This window comes from Cottoperca gobio, chromosome 16, assembly GCF_900634415.1.
Source record: "Cottoperca gobio chromosome 16, fCotGob3.1, whole genome shotgun sequence".
Taxonomy (NCBI): domain Eukaryota; kingdom Metazoa; phylum Chordata; class Actinopteri; order Perciformes; family Bovichtidae; genus Cottoperca; species Cottoperca gobio.
In genome coordinates this window covers 6,713,839-6,736,442 of record NC_041370.1, presented here as the reverse complement: position 1 = coordinate 6,736,442, position 22,604 = coordinate 6,713,839, and the positions used below count along the sequence as shown (strand labels likewise).

The 22,604-nt window shown below is 41.0% G+C and overlaps 4 protein-coding genes across 6 annotated transcripts in view; 3 read left to right on the top strand and 1 right to left on the bottom strand.

Moving 5' to 3' along the window:
• The first annotated feature begins 290 nt into the window (after positions 1-290).
• Positions 291-6,843, top strand: tektl1 (tektin like 1). The gene is made up of 8 exons (XM_029450988.1): positions 291-698; positions 1,478-1,762; positions 2,775-2,879; positions 3,243-3,393; positions 4,287-4,453; positions 4,572-4,667; positions 4,775-4,888; positions 5,744-6,843. The coding sequence occupies exons 1-8, from the start codon at positions 405-407 to the stop codon at positions 6,014-6,016; spliced, it is 1,485 nt and encodes a 494-aa protein (XP_029306848.1). The 5' UTR covers positions 291-404; the 3' UTR covers positions 6,017-6,843.
• Positions 6,844-7,362: 519 nt separating this feature from the next.
• Positions 7,363-9,420, top strand: LOC115020919 (sperm acrosome membrane-associated protein 4-like). Its single transcript, XM_029450994.1, has 3 exons — positions 7,363-7,473; positions 8,111-8,230; positions 8,348-9,420. The coding sequence occupies exons 1-3, from the start codon at positions 7,422-7,424 to the stop codon at positions 8,551-8,553; spliced, it is 378 nt and encodes a 125-aa protein (XP_029306854.1). The 5' UTR covers positions 7,363-7,421; the 3' UTR covers positions 8,554-9,420.
• Positions 9,421-9,495: 75 nt separating this feature from the next.
• Positions 9,496-13,469, top strand: zp3d.2 (zona pellucida glycoprotein 3d tandem duplicate 2). Its single transcript, XM_029450993.1, has 9 exons — positions 9,496-10,128; positions 11,039-11,154; positions 11,252-11,355; positions 11,629-11,803; positions 11,925-12,030; positions 12,119-12,207; positions 12,617-12,690; positions 13,190-13,284; positions 13,357-13,469. The coding sequence occupies exons 1-9, from the start codon at positions 9,673-9,675 to the stop codon at positions 13,447-13,449; spliced, it is 1,308 nt and encodes a 435-aa protein (XP_029306853.1). The 5' UTR covers positions 9,496-9,672; the 3' UTR covers positions 13,450-13,469.
• A 483-nt stretch (positions 13,470-13,952) lies between these two features.
• Positions 13,953-22,604, bottom strand: part of fli1rs (Fli-1 proto-oncogene, ETS transcription factor-related sequence) — a 14,884-nt gene continuing 6,232 nt past the window's right edge. For 2 of the 3 annotated variants that reach the window (XM_029450990.1, XM_029450991.1), the window contains exons 2-10: positions 21,776-21,972; positions 20,570-20,739; positions 18,652-18,855; positions 17,557-17,634; positions 16,784-16,852; positions 16,562-16,624; positions 15,740-15,787; positions 15,409-15,495; positions 13,953-14,980 (exon numbers count right to left, since the gene is read on the bottom strand). In XM_029450990.1, coding sequence (XP_029306850.1) covers positions 14,457-14,980; positions 15,409-15,495; positions 15,740-15,787; positions 16,562-16,624; positions 16,784-16,852; positions 17,557-17,634; positions 18,652-18,855; positions 20,570-20,739; positions 21,776-21,972 — 1,440 coding nt within the window. In that variant the 3' untranslated portion in view covers positions 13,953-14,456. The remainder of the gene's footprint in view (positions 14,981-15,408; positions 15,496-15,739; positions 15,788-16,561; positions 16,625-16,783; positions 16,853-17,556; positions 17,635-18,651; positions 18,856-20,569; positions 20,740-21,775; positions 21,973-22,604) is intronic. The other variant, XM_029450992.1, reaches the window with a different exon arrangement.

The following is a 22,604-nucleotide window of genomic DNA, read 5'->3' as shown; positions in this document are numbered from 1 at the left end:
TCACCTTTTTTGAGGTTTTATGTACACTGGCTTGTAGCTTTTTGACTTTCTTTAAAAAAACACTTGAAACAATCTTTAGTAGTGATGATTCAGCCCGGAGAGTTTCATGTTGATCTGACCTGTAGATGTGCTACAACTGAGTCGTAACATTGTCGATGGGGATGTGAAAGCCGGTGTTGAGTGACAGTGCCCCCTGTCTGCTCGCTGTCCAATCACCAAATGGCTTTGAGTTTCTAGTTACTTGAGGAACTGTTGCTATGGAGCTCAAACTTCAAAACTTCCCACAAAGTTTTTACCCTGGATGCTTCAGTGTGGGACAGCATTAGAGGGGTTTATCATATTCAGAGAGGTAGCATTTGGTGGTAAACATAATTGTGTTTTAGCAGGAAAGTAGTTGTGAAGGAATGCAGGTCCAGTCGGTGCCTCTCGGTTCTGTCACCATCGGACCGGAGTCTTGGCGCGATGGGACGGTCCGGTCCATCCGGCGGGCGGAGCGCCTTGTGCGGCAGACTCGGGCCGGGCGGTCCGGGACGTGCAGCCGGCCTCAGAGCTGCAGCGCGGCCGCCAGGTTCACCCCAAAGCGCACAGACTGCACAGCGGAAACAAACGAAGATAAGATCACAGGAGAGGAATGTGGAGAGAGTCGTGACTGCGTCTGCAAAAATAAGATGTTGAGGCCTCAAACTACCGGAGCGATGGTGAGGACAGGCGTGCAGAAAAACGTGATTGCTGCTCTTAGCACAGGGAGCAATTGACTTAACTGTCACTCACCAGGAACAGTTTAAGTGAAGATAAAGTTTCTTGAGAACTTGGAATGAGCTGAAATGTTTTCAAAGGAGATGAAACTCATAAAGTTACAAATTAATTCATAAACACCCAACAGACCACCTTTCACTTCTTAATAGGCTAAAGTAGCTGTAAGACAATTACTTTTTGTTTTGAGGAACAGTGTTTAAGTGGTGTTCATAACCTTTAATTAAGTAAAAGTAGGTATATATAGATATATACTAATTTACTCTTACAATTAAAAGTCCTGCAATACATTGTTTTACTTAAGTAGCCTAAAAGCAGGCTACAGAAGTATTATAAGCTAAATAAACGTAGGCTATTAAAAGTATTGGTATCATTATACAGACTGGCTCCATTCAGGGTGTTAACATTACATGTATATTACTTTATTGGATTGTTACTATGCATTATAACATATATAACTAATCATATTTTAGAGGCTGGTCATGTGTTTTGTAAATAAACCTCAATCTGTAAAGTAACTATTAATTAAAGATGTTAAATAAAATGTAGAGGAGAAAAAAAAGTATTTCCCTCTGAGAAGTAGTGACGTAGAAGTATAAAATGGAAATACTACATTAAAGTACTAGTACATCAAAATTGTACTTAAGCACAGTATTTGAGAAATTGTTATTGGTAACTTTCCATCACTCACATTTAGAAATTGTAATCTACCTTTCTTCTGCAGTTCCCCAGTGGTTCCCAGAGGGCGCCTTTGGCCCCATTCCCGCCTACCAGCTTGCGTGAGCAGTGTGCCGGGGCCAGCGTTGCAATGGCCAGTGAGTACATGCGGAGGGTGCGTGAAGTGGAGGGCCAGCTACGCAGGCAGGCTGGCAGGGTGACCCAGGAGGGCATCAAGCTGGAGAGGGAGAGGGGTCACCTGGAGAGGATGCTGCGCAGCATCAGGACTGATCTGACTGTCAACAGTAGGAGCTCGGAGGGGAGGACCAGGAGGCCCTCCGCCGCTGAGACTGTAAGTTCACTCTCGTCTCTTCCCTATACTGAGCTTTGTTCTTTGGGCCATAGTGTGATAAATACAGTCATACACCCAGATGATCCACGAGGAAAACACTGAATCCTTTATCGCTTCAGGGCTGCTGTTTTGAGTCGTTCGGACCTTCCTGTTGAGAGGAAACACCAAAAACAGATTCTCCACTGGGATCAGCAGTGGTGTTGTACTGGAGTCGAGGCTCAAATTGTCTGACATTTGCACTTTGTCTTAGATATTTGGACTTTGGTCTCAACCACTTCTAGATTAGGACTTTTTATGCTAAGGAAAAACGGATAATTAGGCCAATTTTCTTTGTTTATTTTCTGCACAGGAAATGTTTAAGGGATTTCACCTGCAGAAACGTGCACGTAATGGTTCTCAAACTGCAATACAATTTTGGTAAAATAATACTAATAAATAATTAGCCCAACCTTTTTTCCTTAAGGGACCCCCTCCTCTCTCTTTGAGTAAACTGACGACCCCTACCTAACGTTAAGTGACATAGTTTATATTATAATCAATGCATAAAACTCACGGTGCAGAACAACTGATAAACTGTACAGTTAACCCACATAGTATACTCCAAAACTGCAGCAATTTTGTGTAAAACAAGCGATTTGGCTCTTTGGCTGTTTAGCAGAGCGGGAAGGCTCTGTGAATATAGCAGCCAATGTTCAGGTCTTCACTGTGCCCTCATCCTGTGAGATAAGTTATATTTTAAATAATAATCCAAACTTTAAAACAAACAATTTCATTGAGTATTCACAAAAATGAATGAAATCCAGAGATATGACAACCTTATAAATAAAAAGTCTTACACCCTTTAAAATCCAGAAGGCCTCGCAACCCCCCCCCCCCCCCTGTAAAAGCTTTGGCGACCCCTAGGTTGAGAACTACCGCTGTAAGTGATACAACAGACTAATTTATTAAGTTCTCTATTGTGAACTTCATTTGTCGAGGAGATGTGTCGTCTGACAGGTCTGCTCTGTTGCAGGAGAGAGATGGTGCTGATTACTTGTTGTCGTGTGAGAGAAGAGAGCTGGCCCAGTTGAAACAGGATCTGGAGGGAGCGCTGAGAGACACTCTGACCCAGCTACAGGTAAAGATATATAACGTAACCCCCCCCCACTCTGTCTTTCTCTCCCTTCTCTACTTGCCCTTCCATGTGATTTACTGGCATGTGTGACGGAAGAAAAACAACACTGCCAAAGCCTTCAAGCACCAATCGTTTTGAACAGAGATCAAATTATGCAAATACAAAGTCAAATCACGTAGCATTACTTTTAATAATGTATACTTGGTAAGACTTGGTGATAATGTTATGAAGTCTTACAAAACAGGATTCTTTATGAGAACACTTTCCAACAAACTACATAGAACATTGGTTAAGACATTGTGGTAGACGTAATCATTCGCTGCAGGCATAATGTGTCCTTTTTAAGTCCCCCTCTGTGTCTTCCAGGCCCTGGGGCAGAGCAGCAGACAGCTGCTGGACTGTGCCAGTGAGAGGGCTCGTGTCCTGGAGCTGCTGCCTCACAGCGGCTCTGCTGGAGGACACGGCATCGCTGCTCAGGCATACAACAAAACAGACCCCGTCAGCCCCTTTACACCAGGTACACACAGGACAGGAAGTGAAATTGTATCAATGCCTGCAGGAAAACATGCTGTTGCAGCAGGAAAAGCAGCTCTCAAGGACAAAAGACAAATCACACAAAAGAAGGAGTGTCATTTGACACACATCCCATAGATGTTGGGCTATCGGAAAACAGTATAATGGAAAAGACTGCAAACCACAAATGTATTTAAATAAATCTCAATAGGATCTTTGTCGGGGAAAATTGCAGTTTGACATTACTTTTTCAAGAGACAAATAAAACACAAACGGAACATTTTTAATTACAAAAAGTAATACAAATACTGGGACTGGTGAAATTGAAGGAGGTGCTATGTGAAATAGTGGATATGGGACTGAAGAAATAAGTTTACTGCAGTGTTCATATGTTTGTTAATGTGCCCCGTCTGTATCTACAGTATGTACAGGAAATATTGTGGCCATGTAGACGCGTATTAACAAGAGTCTACAGCCATGCCAGCAGCTCTTTGGCACAGTGGTGATTTGAGCTAAATGCTAACGCTAGCATGGCTACCTGCTCATTATGACAATTCTAACATGATGGTGTTTAGTAGTTTTAATGTTTACCATGTTTACAGTCTTAGTTTAGTGTCTTAGCGTGCTTACATTTTTAAATCGGCACTAAACAAGTACAGCGGAAGCTGATGGAAATGTCAATAGTTTAGTTTGATCATAAAACAAGTGACTTAAAACTGCTAGTGCATTAGTAGCTGTCCATTATTATGTCTTATGAGTAACTCATGTATATGTACAAATATACATTATTATCATCGTATCTCTCAAACGAACATAGAGTTAATACTAATGCATACTGTCATCAGTATGTAAATAGCTCCACCATAGCTTTTGTTTTCTTGATTTTTCTTCTTTTAGAGTGTAAACAGGTTTTAGAGTTCTCCACTTTGACAGTCGACCAGTCACAGCTACTGAGGGAACACGTCAGACAGATGCTCACCAGCGCCATCGCCAGGCAGAAAGCTGTTCACCGCACCGTCAATGATGGTTTGGTGAAGAAAATTGCAGAGACAATCAGTCTGCAGGTAGACACACGTACAATAGAATACAAGGAATAACATCTTTGCAATACAAAAGTACTCTGGCGTCATTTTGATATCGGAATAATAAAACACATTTTCCATTTCATTCTGTCTTTTGCAGCAAAACCTCACTTTGATGTCTGCAGCCACCAGACAGGCTGTGTTTCGCAAGCAGAGGGAAATTAACTGTATTCGTCACAGCCACGACAGAGTGCAGGTTAGTTAGTGTGTGTGTGTGTGTGTGGAACAGGGGCAGTGTGTTAATTGGAGTTTCAGAGTCGATGTGCACGAGGTGATGTTTTCCCCGTGTTGTTCTGTTTACAGGGTCCAGAGTACAGCGGTGACGTACTGTCCAGAGAGAAACTCAACAGGCCTCTGGTGCAGGTTTATCACAGACACCCAGGGACACAGTTACCTGAGGCTGCTCATCTCATACAGGTGTTTACCACTATATCTATCCATATACGTTCATACACACTCACAGATGATGGTGAGAGAAAGTTGGCTTCCACCTTCTTCTTCAAAAGTAGAGCTGGAATGATTAGTCGACTGATCAATTAGTCGATCAAAAGAATCTGCGACTATTGTTACAATTATTTAATCTTAAATTGTTTCCAGTTTTTCTGTATATAGACCAAAAGATTAATCAAGAACATAATCTGCATATTAATAGATCTAAAGCTAAAAGACGCTAAAATACACCTGCAGGATTAGGTGATAATTCTCTGCTGGTTTGTCACTACGAGCAACACCTTTCACATTACACATAGCTATTTGACCCAGTGATAATATAAAAAATATTGATTAGTTCAGCTCCAGTTTTTTTGCAACCTACAAACTGTGGTACAAACGATTTATTACTGATGTTTGAAGTTTGAATTAGTTATTTATTAGGCATTTGTAAAGTATTTAATTTTCACCTCATACAATCTAAAGTGTTCCTTTGTAGAAAGTGTGTTAGCTTGCACTCGCACTTCTGCAGACAACAATCTGCATAACTAATCTAAACAAACCAAAACTGGGACTTGTCTCTTGATTCTGCTTCACTGACCTGAATATAAGGAATAATAGCAACAAAACAAGGTTAATCCTTCCACTGTCTTTAAACTTAGTTGTCTTCAATATATGAGATGGTAGTAGCTAAGAAAACAAAACCTAGCAGGATATCTTCATGTTTACACCTTATATTAATAAAAACATGCAGTGGTTTGACACTAACCTCCCCTTTTGTCGCCTGCTGAGTGTCCGAAACAAACCAAACCAGGCTAAATGTGTTTCCTGTGTGTTTCTCAGGGCAGTGCAGTGCTGCAGCGATGTCTAATGTCCTCTGAGGGTGAGCTGGCGAGGCTGCAGCGCGCCTGTCTGCAGCTGCTGGACGACCAGCACGGCAAGAGAGTAGCCGCTCAGGTGGACTCAGCCGTCATCCGCATGAGGCGTCAGCAGGTCGACAAGCGAGCCATGCCTTCTGCCCTCCAGCAGGGGGCGTGCAGAAGCCAACTCCCCTTGTCTTGTATTCAGTTGGGCAGCAAACAGCAGAGAGAGGTGATGGCTTTAAGTGTGTTGTGAGAAATAGGGACCAGCCTTCGTGAAAAATGTACTGTATTAGACTAATAAAATGTGATACACAAAAGTATAAGGACACCCCTGTTCACATACTCGTGTACTTTTGGTCTATACTACAGCATATTTAGAATAGTGTGCTTTCCTGTTTCTGTTACCCCCACGCACAAGGTCCATGTCCACAATGGTTCAGTATGGTGTGGAAGAACATGAGCATGATCCTACACTGAGCTGCACACATGGAGTTGGACATTTTCTCTTTTGTGTATGTTTTAAACACTGGAAATGTATTAAAGTTCAAACAAAGTGTTACAAGTTACATAACAATGTGCAAGTATTGCTCGCTTGCCCGGGGGAAGTAAGATGCCACGTCAGGTTAGTAAATCCAGCAACCCACTTGCCCGATCGGGCTTCTTAAGTGGTAACAAATAATTAAACACATTTTTAGGAAACAGGAGTTTAGTTGGGTAGTGTTAGAGGATGTAGAATAAACTTATTGTTATTTGATAAATATGAATTAATAAAATAATGTGAAATAACGTTGAACCCTGTAATGGGCTGTATTTATGTGACGTGATGTTATCTTAACGTCCCTGATGCAGCAGACCCCAGCCAACTGTCATTTCAGTGTTAAAAGAAATGCCAAGACTTTATTTGCTGTTACCATTTAATGTAGTTATCTTTCCTGGAATAAAAATATGACCAAAAAGACAGTCGTGTCTAATCTGATAATTGTATCGAACAATGTATTTTATTTTAAGATATAATCTGACAAACTGCCTCATTGTGAACTAAAACAGCTATAAAGACTTTAAAAACCATTCCTACCATGTGCTCAGATTTCTAGTCATGGGACTGCAGGTCACTTGACAGCCTCCCACCAAACTCAACGTCTTTCATTAAGAAATTCAATAAAGCAGCCGTGTTTTACGTTGGTACACACCACATGTCTTGTCATTCTGTGCAAATAAACATGACATAAGTGGATATTTTAGTATAGTGTTCAATCTAAACTAGAGTAGTTTCCTCACAAAGCCTTATTGAATCTCTTAAACTCGAATGGGGCTATTCTCTACAGGAGTGAGCCCGGGCAGCGCTGTAAATCCATGGCCGTCACCGGGAAGCTAACAGCCTAATTGAATCATAAGCATTGGGCTGTGGAGATTCTTTGGAGTTAACAAACAGAATACTAAGAGAAACCAGAGGAGAGTTACCCTCAGGTCTCTGAAGCTGAGAGAGCACGGATAAAGCTGACTTTAGGTCATAAAGACGTAGGCTTCAACAGGTTTCTTGTGTTCAAGATGAAGACAACTGGTTTGTTCTAGAAAATAATAACAAAGAGACGACGTGAAGAGCTGAAGAATCGAGCTGCAAGCATATTTTCTCTCTTGTGAGACTGAAACAGTCGGTCATGTCGAAGCTGGTTTGCTCTCTGCTTCTCCTCTGCTTACTTCCAGCTGTGGGTAAGTGAACTAAAGCACAAGTGTGTGTTTGTGTGTATGCATTTACAAAACATGATACTGTCAACCAAAATAGTTTTGCAGCAGTGATTAATCACATTGTTTTCTCAATCAACTGATTAACCGTGTGATCTATAAAATGTTGGAAAATAGTGCCTCAGTTTCCTAGAGCTCAGGGTGACATCTTTAAACGTCTTGTTAAAGACCCAAAGATATTCAATTTACGGTAATATAATACAAGGAAACCAGCTCGTCTTGATAAGCTGGGACCAGCAAATGTTTGGCATTTTGGTTTGAAAATGTACAAACAATTAACTATCAAAATAGATGCCAATTAGTCGACTAATTGTCTCAGCTTTAGCTTTAGCTAATATACCTATTGAAATCAACAATTACATTTTTTGTTAAATACATTTCAGCTTATTAATTGATTAGACAATTATCCAATTGCAATAGCAATTACCACTAATGCTAATGATATACTTTTTGATCTCGATTACAAAATGTTAACGCTTGAGGATTGAAATCCAGAGAAATGTGTTGTGCAGTTTGTTTTGATCATAATCATGATGTCACTGCAGCCCCTCTGAAAAACTAAACATTTCTTTTGTGGTTTTAACCAACATGTTTGTCCCTCCAGTTCCCTTGTTCTGTTACACCTGTGTGTTCCCCGCCATCTCACCTCTGGACTGCATCAGATTCCCTCTCAAGTGTCCACCCGGGCAGGTCTGCCTGTCCAGCAGAGCTGTGGGCGAGAAAGGTGAAGGCAAACATAACTAAGAAAGGCAGCACAGAGGGAGTCAGTGGGGTTTGTTTTGAGTATGTGCGTCTAAGTCTTTCCCAAACTGATGTTTTATAATCAACTCATGATTTTCAGGAGACTTCCGTGTCGTGTTGTATGAGAAGAGCTGCATCGTGCCCTCCCTGTGTGGAGTCACGGGGGAGAAACACACCATGGGACTCAACTTCACCTTCACCAATGACTGCTGCAATACACACCTGTGCAACGGAGCTGCGACACCTGCTACCGCCTACTGGACTGGCACATTACTCACACTTCTTATTTCATACTCAGTTTGGTGAATATATAAATATGTTATAGAGAGGGACAACTTTTATCATTGAGTAAACTGACGAACTCTGACTAATGTTAAGTGACAGATTTTATGGATGTAAAACGAGCGATTGTGAGCAGATTATGTTCTGTGAATATTGCATCAGAGATCAGTGTTCCTGTTATAGTTTAGCAACTTTTAACTGTCTTAACTGTGTACTTTGCTAATGTAGGAGGAGGCTGGTTGAGAACCATTGCTCTAATGGACTTGCATTTTACTGTACTTCCTTTAAGTACCTGTGCACTAAAGTAATGTAATGTAAGTTTGTTTTACCATGCCTGTGAGATAACTGTGTTTACTGTGAACTAAAGATGTGCCTTTCTGGTTGCAGAGCTGTTTCTGGAGGGGAGGGCGGGGATGAGTTTAACATGTTGAGCTTATTGTTCCCATGATTGAGTATTTTTTTTATACAAACTGTGATAAAATAAACTACCTCTATCCACTTATCACACTTATTACATGTACGCCACCTAAAAAAAATGCTTGTGCTTACTGGCATACAGAATAAAAGACGAAGTATTATGTCCTCAGACACATGTGATCTGGGCCAAATTTGAGCAAAACTCAAAAATATATTGTTAGATTTGTTTGTGAAAATAGAGTCTATTATGTTGCATACTTGCCTGAAAATGTTGGAACACTGCCATGCTGTTTATTAGCCATTTTATTTACGTGTTGACAGAATTGTATACGAAATATTCTTTGTACCTCAAAAAGTACAACTCTTTAAATAATCCCAAAAAACATTATTGGTATATTTTAAAAGGAATAAGTTGAATAAGTTATTATTATTATTTATTTTTGTTTTAGCCTTTTTCAAAGTAGGCATTTTGACTTATCATACCCACAGGTGTGACTAATAACATTAATTACAGCTATGTTTCTTTAACTGTCCCAGTGAGCTCACCGGAAATTGGCTCCCTTAAATGGAAAGGAGCAATCATGGACGGTATTAGTTCCACTTGTGCTTTACTTGACATGAAATGAGTTAAACGGGGTCCGTACAATTAAACAAAATCAACCCTCTTCAGTGATAATATACGTACGTTGATTTGTAGGTCTAAACCCTAAAACAAAACTTCCGAGCATGGTTTACCTGTCACTGTTGTTCATGCTGCCGTTGTTGTCCTCCACTGATGGAGGAACACCACCGACGGTTTTGAATCAACCGACCCAGGTGAGCGAAACGCCGACTCTGCCGTCGTGGTACCTCCATCTCCCCGTGTTTTTGAACTCCAATCTGCCGCTGGTGAAGAAGGAGCTGTTTTACCCATCCAGGGGCACCGGACTGGAGCCTTTACCCGAGCCCGTCCGGGAGATTCTGCTCCCGGTTCGGGCTGAAACCCCACCGCCCAGAGTTTCGGGTGTTTCCGTGAGGACTTTGTGCAAGCGCAACAAGATGCTCGTGCAGGTGCAGAGGAGCCTTTTGGGCACCGGTGAACTGGACTCTCTGCTCAAACTGGGAACATGTCAAACCAGTAATGCCACGAATAATTTCCTTTATTTTGAATATGACCTTGGCATGTGTGGAACCAAACGCACGGTGAGCTATAACAATACATACTAATCATTAAAAAATGACAATCTCGGTCTGTTAAATCCACCACTTTGGCCCATACTTGCATAACATTTATTTAATGGATTGGCACCAAATTTGGTACAGACATTCAAAGTTCCCAGAGGATGAGTCTTCGTGAATTTGGTGAGTCCCTGACTTTTCCTTTAGCGCCACCTGCAATGATTAGTTGTTTAATCTATTGGCTGTAATAGGCAACTATTTTGACAATCAACTGATCGATTTGAGTCTTTCAAATATGCCAAAAACATAATGGTTCTAGTCTAAATGTGAGAATTTACTGCTCTTCTTGGTCCTACATTTCAATTGAGTATTGGTGTTGGTCATGCAAAACAAGACACTTGCTGAAATCACTTAGGCTCTAAGATATTTAATGGCCATTTTTCACTTTTTTCTAATATTTTAGAGACTAGTTGATCCATCAAATGATATTTATGAAAGAGTAAGTGATTCAGAAAAAAAATTGTTAATAGCAGCCCAAGTCTGGACAACTATTGACATTTTTTCATTGACAAATTGTCACGCGTTTTGGTAAGTAGCATACAATTATTTCCCCCTGAGGATGAATTGTAATAACATTTTGATAAACCCTGAAAAATGAATTTTTTTTCACTTCGTCCAATACTAACTAAACTAATCGCATTCCCTTAAAGCCTCAGCTGTACTTTTCTAATTAGCCAATGTTAGCATGCAAACATGCCACACTAAGATGAACATCTGCTAAACATCTGCATGTCAGAATCTTAGCCATTATGATGGCATGCTGATGTTAGCATTTAGCTCAAAGCAATGCTGTACCCACAGAGCTGCTAGCATGGTTGTAAACTCTTAGTCTTGTTAAAGGAAGATTAATAATTTAGCTGTTGTTTCTCTGCAGATAATTAATAACCAGGTGACCTATTCAAACAAACTACAATATGATCCACCAAGGCGCCACGGACCAATCAGGCGGACTGTTCCCTTCACCCTGCCTGTTGCATGTTATTATAACAGGTGAGACTGGATCTGGACCAGAAAGAATTCTGCACCCAAGTTCTTTCAATGTTGTAACATGTAAATCATATTAACACGTTTTATTAATCTAAACTAGGTACCAATACGCCTACAAAATTGGCTACACACCAAAGATGCAGCTGCACAAAATCTTCACACCACTGACGAACAGACTAAAATTCATGCTGACTCCACGAAATGGTAAACCTGCAAAAAATGGTATCTTATTATCCACTGATTACTATGTTGAGAGTTTGAGAAATTAAGAAACGGTGTGTTTATAACTTTTAGAAAATGAATTGGTGGCTTGAGCCATTTAATGGTCGCACCCACACATTTAGTTTTTCTTAAATACAAATGTTGGCTCTCATGTGTCTCAGCCCTTGTGTTTAAATGAAAACCTGGATTTCTTTTGACCGCATAAATGAGCAAGAATCTTGACGCTGTTCTTGTATCTTGACTGCTTCCTTTCAGCTCAGTGGGAAAGTCTTTCTCCTTCAGATCAGTACGTGCTCGGTAAACCCATGTACTTTGAGGCGGAGGCTCCGTCCATGTCCCAAGACCAAAGACTGTACGTTCACTTGTGTTATGTAACCCCTGAGAAGTCCCACACCGCCACGCCTCAGTTTCCAGTCGTGAAAAACTTTGGGTAATAAACACCTCACTGTCACACACTAACCGAAGACTCGAGGTGCATTATCACGTTAAACAGATGTGTATAAAGAACAATGGCATGTGTAATGGTCGGGTCTTCTCTCCCTCTGATGAAGCTGTATGGTTGAAAGCAAGGAAAGTCACTCCAGATTCATCTCCTACAAAAACAATGCTGTGAGATTCTCTGTGGATGCCTTCTTGTTCACAGGAATGACAGGCCAGGTGAGCAAGAATGCTTTAAGTTATTACCTACCAAGAAGACTGTAAAACATTTAACTGACGGGAAATCTTGTGATCTGATCTCCTGTAGCAGCTCTACATGCACTGCTCCATGTCTGTAAGCAGTTCTGTCCCCACACCTAGAGCGAAGTCCTGCAACTACGACACACAGGAAGGAAGGTTAGTTGTTTTGCTTAAATGCACAATATGAAATTGAAACAAGAATGAGTTTTGTGGCCGTCGGCTTCATCCATTGGGATTAATTTAGAATCTGAATTATCTGCAGAGGTCTCCTCCTCCAAAACAAACTGACCTGTCCATTTAAAACCAGTAAAAATACTGACTAAAAGCAATTTAATGTTATAAATCAGTGTTTCCCTAATACTGTTAGCTGCCGCTAACGTTTGTTCACATTTGGGATAATGTAAGTACACAACCCAAACTAAATATGTAACATGGGTCAAGTTGTTTTGAAGATTTTAATGTTTAAATATATATATATTGTGCATATATATTTTTATATATGTAATTGAATGAGATATCAATTCTTGACACAAAAGGGATCTACTCTTCATCACTGTTTTCTCAGATGGTCTGAGCTGTATGGACCAGACTCTGTGTGCACCTGCTGCGACTCCAACTGTAACTCTGCTGCAGCCTCAGGTGAGTCATTGCTTCCCTCATTTTCCATAATAAAACTCATTCCTATGACGTTAACCCTAACCCAAGGATGAAGCTGGATAAATGATTGTTAACATGAAATACCTTGATCCTACAAACGAGTATTAGATTTGTAGCCAGAGCCTGATTTCTTATTTCTCTGTGCCGTAGAGCTCCATTGTTGTGCACAAAAAGGTGTCATTTTAAATTATATAATTCCCCAATAAATGTCCTCCTGCTGGAGCAATGTTTGAGTAACACATTGTTGGTTTTGGTCTTTTCATGGGATTTTTTGAGGATGCATATAGAAAAGCACCAGCCTTATCAATTATTTATTTTCAAAGGCGAACTGGCCTCATTATGTGGTTCTCCTCTTTGTTTGTAATTATGCTGTATGTCTGTCCCCTGTGAATTGGAATATAATTTTTAAATGGTCATTTCTGCAGTATCTTTTGAACAAATTATATTTTATGCTTACATCAAAAATTTCAACATTTTCCAGTCACAAAAATAATTAGCAGCATGCCGTGGAGAATAGAAGTGAAACCCACTACAGCCCAGAAGAATCAGGTCTCCACCACAAAAACTACAACGGAGGCTGAGGAGGCTGAGGAGGCTGAGGAGGCTGAGGAGGCTGAGGAGGCTGAGGAGGCTGAGGAGGCTGAGGAGGCTGAGGAGGCTGAGGAGGCTGAGGAGGCTGAGGAAGCTGCAGTCTCAAAACGTCGCACAATTTTTGAAGAGATCTTTGTTTTTGTCAAATAAAGCTGATGTTTATACAGTGATAAGTTCAGTCCGGGTGGTTCATTGCATGACTCCTAACGAGCCCAAAACAATAATCTAGAGGTTCATTTAAATGTGTTTTTTTTTTTTTTGGTGCAAATGTTGTTTATATAATATTCTTATTATTATTCTTATTAGACGCGTGAGACAGTTGTTACTAACTCTAAAACTGGATTGTTTTATTTGTCACTTGCAACATTCGGCCTATATTATATATTTAGATATTTTGGGTTTAATATTAAGCTGCAGCTGTTTAGCTTGGCATCGTGAGTTTATGAAGTTACTTCAGACAGAATCAGGCCAGCTGTTTTCTTAACTGGCTGTGGCTTAATATTGAACGGAGTTGTATCAGTCTTCTCTAATATTTGGCACAAAAGGGGAAAAAGCCTGTTTACTATTCCTTTTTAACGAAGTGCAAGCTTGTGTGTCAAAGATGCAACCATTTCTGTACAGAACATGTAAATAATAAAACACTCAGGAGGCAATTTTTTAGATACAAGCATCATTTATTAGCTTTACATCGTGAGTAAATGTTATATTGCTACTTAACCACCATTCTGTACAATTTCTCTTTTACAAATGTCAGATCATTGAATGTGATAACTGCAGCTTCTACCTAATGAAGTTAAAAGAACAGTTATGCCACACAAAGTAAATGCTAGGACTTTACAAATAAAACAAGATACTTACAAACAAAATAAACTTGGTTTCATAACATCTGAATAACCGTTAATACAGTGTGTCATCAGTATATTCATAAAAATCTTTGGAAAGGGTACAATATAAATCCTTTCCATTCCTCAGTTAATTAACCCTCAACGTTGTGTCCATTTTTAAGAAGGAATGTGACCAAGACAACATCATAATGCCCTTTATAAAAACAGACCGTAGCGTCATATCACCTTCATTTCAGACAGGGTTCAGCTCAGGTGCATCCCGGATGGAGTGAATGTGTTTTTCATCTCGTTCAGGAGTGAAATGCATCGTCGTCAGTAGTACGAGCTCAGGTGGGAGTGGGTCGCGGGGTGTCTGGTCATGGCTGACCCAGGATAGATGGGGCTGTTGGTTGAGTTCCAGTATGTCGACTGAGGGCTGAAAAAGTTGCCGGGAGAGACGGGCATTGGTGCAGGATGGCCACCCATGAAGTTCATTTTGGGCTGGTGGCTGTGGTAGGGCTGGACGTAAGACATCTCAGTCTGGTACTTGACAATGCCCCCTTCCGCTGAGTGATTCTGGTGTGCTTGAGAGATGCCTTGGAAGTCAAACTTGTAGGCGTAGCGCTTGCCGTGCACCTTAGTCATGATGTTCTTGTCGTAGTAGTAGCGCAGAGCGCGGCTCAGCTTGTCATAGTTCATGTTGGGCTTGCTCTTGCGCTCTCCCCAGCGCTTGGCCACCTCGTCCGGGTCGGTCATCTTAAACTCGCCGTTTGTGCCCTCCCAGGTGATGATGCCGGAGTTGTTGCTGTCGGACAGCAGCTCCAGCAGGAACTGCCAGAGCTGGATCTGCCCTGAACCTAAGAGGAGAAATTAAGAGTTTTAAGGAATCAGGTACTGACATCACTGGTTGGTCACACAACACAAAGAAAGAGTAGTAGTTGTGTTAAGTCTTTGTTTTCGAAGCGTCTTTATTCTTCTACTTGTAATATTGAAACATTTTGGAGGCTGTAATCATTTGTGTGCAGATAAAAAACCATGAGCACCAGGTAGCCTTTAAAATTAGCATTCGAGTTTTGAATAAAAGGAAAACGAACAAAACAAAAACTCCAATTGATGCTTCCAGTTATTTCAGGACCTTAAGAGTTTTGGTGTGGACGGGTTTCTTTCCTAGTAGTATCATGACACGTTTCTATCATCTCAGTCCGCTTATGTTTTTTTTCAACCAAATGTGACCTTTTCACTGTGTGGCTTAGAGGAAGGGACAGACATCGGGGCAGAAACCTACCCACAGGCCTGTGAGCGCTGGGGTCAGGGAGCTTGTACGGACTTTGTTTGCCTGTTCGGTTCTTGGATGAGCTCAGGGCTTGGCCTTCTGTGAGGAAACAGCAGGGCAAACAGTCATTTTGGTGAGAGGGAAGCCAAATTTCGTCTTAGTGTAAGCGTGATGCAATTCTGCTGACACAACAGGTGTTGCTTGATGTTTACTCCATTTTGGAAAGTAAGCGCGTGTGTGCCAGCCCTTGCTTGCTTTTCTCTCATGTTGCCAAAGCAGACAGTGTAAAGGCCTCATTTGTGTCATCCTTGTTGGTTTATCTTGTGGTGGTTTAGATTCTTACCTGGGTTGGCTAGTCGACTGCTAATGGGCCCTAATGTCTGATACGGGTCTGTAATGAAAAAAAGGCATTATTTTTACATCTCCTTGCATGTATTACTTTATTAATCCTTTGAGCCGTAATGTTTGACATCACATGCATCATAATTTAATGTATTTGTTGTTTCAGCACATGGAGCAAGAGCTCTTTTTGATGGAGTGAACTAGTCAGATCACAGCCTACATATCCAAAGAGGACATATTATGCACATTTTCAGATTAATACTTGTATTTTTGGGTTTCTACTAGAACATGTTAAAATGCTTTAATGTTCAAAAAGCACATAATTCTTCTCATGCCGTCTGTCTGAATACACCTGTGTGTCTGTCTGAAACATTTAGCACCTGTCTCTTTAAGCCCCCCTCCCTGTCTGCTCTGATTGGTCGGTGTTTCCAGGTCTTCTGTATCTGTCATTGCAGCCGGGGAACGACTTTAGCGACACTTTCAACCTTATATACGGTATAGTTGTGACACCACAACCTTATGGAAGTCCTGACGGCTCGTTTAAAGACAGTATCTGAATAAAGGACGTGTGTATTTCTCCCAGTAGACCAATCAGAGCTGTTGTCTTTGTGAGCATAGTAGCATGCTAAGTACAGACTAGCACTAGCAGAGCAGCTTTGTTTAAATATCTCCTCGTGTATCTTCTTTGGAGACATTAGGATCTTGAGTGGAATTTCATATAAAGCTCGTGAGCTTTAAGCGATCCTTTCCAGTACTGTGCGACTGTGTAGTGGTTGCCCTGCTTTATGGTCCATGTGAATATACAAACATTTGTGGACTTCACCTTGCGCAATTCTTGGAGCAGGCTCTGTAACTCTTGAGCTGTGTTGGTGCTCCATCGAGGGGCCTACAAATCAAAAATAAAATTATTGATGTAATGCAGTTTGAACCTCAGTTGTGGTCTAGTTTTGAATGTATAATTTGTATGTAAAACCAGTAGGTGTTCGTGCATGAAAAATGTGTCATGATCGTTAGTTTCATATCATCTTGTTTTTGGTTGTCATACCTTTTGGCACTGCACTCATGGTGTTTGCCGGCCAGCTGTTCCTGCAGCTGATCTCATCAAAACCGCTCTCTGCACACACACACACACACACACACACACACACACACACACACACACACACACACACACACACACAAACAAATAACAAGGATGAGACTAGACTTTGACTGGCACGTGGCATAAAATGGCTTTGAAGTGGACAGTGGGACGACTATAGTAGGAAGGAAGTCAGTAAATGGAGACCAAGACGATAAGAGTTTGGAGGTCCGAAGATGACCCAAAAAGTTTCTTTTGTTCGGGCCACCCCTGTTGCCATAAGATTGTAAATTGTGTCCCAGGAGCAGGACCCATACCCCCCATTTCCTGTGCCTGTGCAGCTGTTTCCTTTCTGAAACTGGCTGTTGAGTTTTGAACTCATCAAAGTTTTGTCAACTGAGGCCAGTGTTGAGCCAAGTAACCCTTTTGACTCATGAAACTATGTAACAGGGTTCTGAAACTCAACACATTATTTTTAAATCCCTAAATCATTCAAGTAGTTTTGTCTTTTTTTGTGATGGCTTTGAGAATGCGACTCTGAATTCTGAATTCACCCAGAAACACTCTCGACAGTATGACTGAAGTAAAATGGTGGCAATGAGTAAATGCTGAGTAAAGTCTTTAAGTCATAATGGACCAAAAGTGACTTCTTCCATAACTGCTGCGTGTTTAAATAAGCAATCAGACCCCATCTCGATATTATATCATATATTTATATAGAAAGTCGACGCTCTCACCTGCTTTCACTTGTAGTCTGGGTTGCTGTGGCGGTGTGGTGTTGGTGGGAGTTGTGGAGTACGAGAATGTAGGGCTACCTGAAGCAAAAAAGAAAATAAGATTATTCTTTTAGGATGGATACAACGGAAATCAATCATGGAATCGTCCATGAATAGTATTTTGAAAAGAAGTAGAGACATGAAAGACGGACTCTGTTGAGGACTTAGTTCGTTGTGTTGCTGTAGGACTGGATCGCATTATATTGTAAGATGTTGCTGTCATTCTGTCCACCCCTTGTGTATCGTAATGCTACTTTTAAACCGGACTACAACATGATGTCTTCTTTCGCTGCATTTGTAACACTGATTTGCAGAAGCAATAACACTGCAAAATTATGCAAGTATCAGAAATCATGACGACACAGTGTACAGGAAACCTCAAGTTAGCAAAGAGGAACAGAGGTCACAACACTTACTGAAGAGAGGACAACTCAGTTAACAACTCGACAAACTTCATCCTCAAATGACATCACGTCCTTCCAGCCTCAACAGAAAGCGTTATTAAAAGGCTCCCTGTGTGTTTCTATTACTTTGTCCTGAGTACCCGGGTGAAATTTGTGTGTCATGAATTCAAATTCACATGCAGAAATATTTCCAGGGAAAGTACTTTATTTTCCTGAGTAAATTAAATTAAATTAAATTATGAAAATAACAATTACAACAAACGTTTGTCATTTTTTTAGTTTGTCAATTAACTAATTAAATCGATCTCCATTGAGTGGTTGAATCAGTTCAGTGCTACATATCTTTGTTAGATTTGATTTCTGACCCTGTTTACATGCAGGTCAATTATTTGTGGCCACAGAACAGTGAAAACATTTTTACATTGTTCAGTCAGGCGAGGAGAACCGGACAATGTTATCAGCTGGAGAGAGGGAGAGAGGGAGAGAGAGAGAGAGAGAGACAGAGAGACAGAGAGACAGAGAGACAGAGAGACAGAGAGACAGAGAGAGAGAGAGAGAGAGAGAGAGAGAGGAGAGAGGAGAGAGAGAGAGAGAGAGAGAGACAGAGAGACAGAGAGACAGAGAGACAGAGAGAGAAATATCTCAGGCTTACTCTGCCGGAGGTAACTGAGGTGCGAGAGCAGGATGTCTGCGTTGTAAGCTGACGTGAGACGCATCATGTCTTCCTTGGTCATCTTGCAAAGGGCCTTGCCGTCCAGCGCCTGGAAGAGCATGACGTCCACCTCTTCCAGGACGTACTCCTTGATGGCCCAGTCCAGCCACTGCCGCACGTGGTCCTGTGTCCAAACCTCTGGGTCTGGCATCAGAAGCACAAAAGAGATCAGACAAAGACTCCGGATATACTGATTTATAACGGCGTCTCACTTTGTCGGATGAAACATGTATATCATCATTTAGAGTTTAAGCATTTTATCTGGTCTTTTACATGTTGAAAAAGTCTTATCTCTAAAAGTCTTCAAATCTGCTATCGTATTACATATTAGTTGCATTGTATTTCATTGCTATACATTTCATATCATATATTAGATTATAATATGAGAACAATAACTCAGGCACTTTTTTTTAATCCTAATGATCAGACATTTGTAAGCTTTTAATAACCAATGTTTTGGTTGAAATTAAACTCAATGTCTTGTTACAGCACTAACATACGTATATCGCTCTTCTGATTTAGAAAGGTGAGCTTATTGCCCGTAACATTAGGCAGAAGGCACCACACCCTGAAGTCCTGATTGTCCTTGGTTAACACATGCCACTGTGATGCAACATCCGTGAATTATGAAGCAGAATAACTCGCTGCTGGTGACTCATTTCGTCGGATTCTACAGAGCTGAGTTTTAAATCGTTCCCGGCACATCTCTGTCGCACGTCTGAGGAGGGATCCCTCCAGAGAGTCTGACTCACAGAAACGTGCTGCTTTTAACTGCTTATAAAATGAGTCTCATCTCATTATTACGGTATGGGAACTGTGCAAGAGAGAGGATGTTAAAAATATGTCTGCAGGTTAGTTTTTACATGGTTGGACCAATGATTCATAGCGAGGATGAGATGGACCAAGTGCAAGTTGTCTAAACTCTGACTATGACGACTCCGATAGCAGTGACACATCACTGTGTTTACTCCAGTTGTATGTCCGTGATTTTCCTCTGCAAAGAAAAAGGGAAATCCACTGATCGCAGTTATAGCAAAAGTTGATTAAGACCAAATATTAGCCAACTGCACTCCACGTGTTGCTCAGTCGAAACACACATTATATTTTAAATTAAAGTCTTGTGACTGTGACGTAAACTCTCATGCCATGGTGTTACTATGAGACTTTTTACCTTGAATGTCTGTAAAGCAGTGACGCATCCTTCCTGTTTTATTGTCAAATTCATATTCAGCTGAAGGATATTCTATGTCTCCTATGTTTGGAGGGATAAGGCTGACATCTATACTTTTCATATAGTCAAGAAATGAAAACGTAAATCTTTAAAAATGGGAATCGAATATATAGTTTCATGTTTTTAAAAGGCTTAATAACTTCCTAAAACAGATGGGAACTGTAGTTTTTAACAGCTACTCAAGCAGAAGTGCATTTCTGGGGACTACTTTCAGCTGCGGATTAATACACGTTAGTGAGTAATTACAGCAGTAGTGCTGCTACTACTAGTATAAATGTGTTTTTAATGTTTTTGGACAACAATGGCGCTCTATAACACAGAGAGAAAAGATATATCAGACTTTGGATAAAGACAAAACTTTTGGTCTTTTCATGGGATTTGTTGAAGATTTAGTATCGCCCGTTAAATCCTTTAAGAAAGTTAAAATCTTGAAAGAAATGTCCACACCTGCTGATCATACATCTATTTCTCTCTGTCTCTTGTTAATATCTCAGTCATGAGTGACACCTTTACACTTTAAACACACGCTCATCTTTGATTCAGTTATTGATATTGCACAAGCTCAGTGTGTGACAGCTCTTGGGAAACTGTCGGTCTTGTGTGAGGATGGAGGGTGACTCGGCTCACCTGCCGGCACGATGACCCTCTTCTCCTCTGTGGCGCTGCTGGGTGGGGTGGCCGTCTGGGGGCTGACGCGAGGCTCCGGGTACGAGGCCTGGTACTGCATCGGGGCCCCGTCGTTGCTCATGTGTCTGGAGCGCTTGGTGACGGCGCTGCAGTCCACAGGGGACTCACGGCTGGAACAGACAGAGGATAAAAGTTTAAATTGATCATTAAAATATCTTGTAAACCTTGTTCAGTGTCAGTACATTGAACTAGCTCTAAGAACTGCTATCGTTTCATATAATGAGACGCTCATTACAGGTCATTTATCCAGACCATCATCTTATCCAGAGCGACTTACAGCGAAACTAAGTACAGGGACAGTCTCCCTGGAGCAACTCAGGGTTAAGTACCTTGCTCAGGGGTACAATGGTGGCAGCCCAGTATTGAACTCCCGACCTTCTAGTGTTTGGTTTGGAAGGCATACCACTAGACCACTAGACCACTAGACCATCATAATTACTAGGTTTGGACCACACAAACTTGTTGTACGTGGAGATAAGTTGTAAATATTTACACCCAGTAACTGCTGGTTGAACCCACCTGTGGGATGCCTCAGAAAAAAACTTCCATGTAGCAGCAGTGGAAGAAGTACTCAGATCCCTTTACTTAAGTCAAAATACAGAAGTATTAAAAGTAAAAGTACTCATTCTGCCTATAGGACAGCCATGTCTCGAGGGGTCTCGAGTTTTTGTAAAACATTGGACCATCTGAACTTCTCATAGACATCTGAAACATGACAAGGGACTCCGAGTATACACAGACTTCTTTTGTGAGGGGTCACAATGCAAAAAAAGGGGTTTAGGAATCACTGGTTTAATCTTTAACAATCTTTGGTATTCTATAAACTCATCATGTATTTTTAAATTAAAGTCTGACTCTGAAAACATACTAGTAACTTTAGCTGTCACGTAAACAGTATTTCTCTCTCTCTGTATTTCTATAGTAAAACAAAAACAAATGACCATATTTGGAATTCAAACATTTCCACCTCTGATGGAAGGTAATGGAAAACAAGAGGGGATCAGGGATGCATTTAGTAAGAGAACAATAAAAATATTTTTTTAGGGTCTGGAAAAACCCTGAATGTTGACATGTACCGTGACAAATCTACAGTCAGATGATCCGGGAACCTTCGCTCCCCCGTGGCCTCGGCCGGTCCTGACTCACCTGGTGCCATTGACATGTTCGCCTCTTTTCCCAGGATTCTGCGCCGCTGACCCCACCCACTCTGGCTCGGTGGGCTCGGGACTATGCTTGGAGGCCTGGCTGAACCCGCCGGGCGATGTCATCTCGGCCTTCATGTGCACTGCGGTGTAGGGCGGCTCGAATATGGGCTGATCCTCACTCACCACGGATAGCGCTTCCTGTCCAACAGAGCCACAGTGGTTAGTGTCTGCCATTAATATGCCAGGTCACAACCTGTGGAAACTGCCTTTTTCCACATACAGACTCAGTGTATTCAGAGTGTAACAGACGTAGAACCTCATTAGCTATAAGAGTAGTAATAATAATAGCACAATAGACTTTAAAGATTGAAAGATTTAACTTTTATCTGAAATTAAAACTAAGGGCCACAGACATAAGAAGATTTTCTTTTTTATTCTTTATTATCCTAAATCCTAAATCCTATCCTTAAAAAAGAACAAAACAGCATTTGCATAGATAGATAATGGGCTTGAAATAGAGCAAATTAAATACTATAGTAACAAAGCGACTAAATTGATATTATATACATTTGTAGAATGAATAACCTCCTGCTGCTGTACACTTTTAATATTATAATTATGTAGATCTACAAACAGATTTGCTGTTCCCAGTTTTGTAGATATGAATTTGTTGTGCGATTGATTCAATCTTTAAATATACGTTTAATCTAAACCACCGTGGAGATAGGAAGTTATCAAGCCACTTAGAAAAATACTCAGGAGTGAAATCACAAGTAAACCGTTCAGGCACTTTGGTTGCCTGAACAGCTTTATAATCTTTCACATCAGCA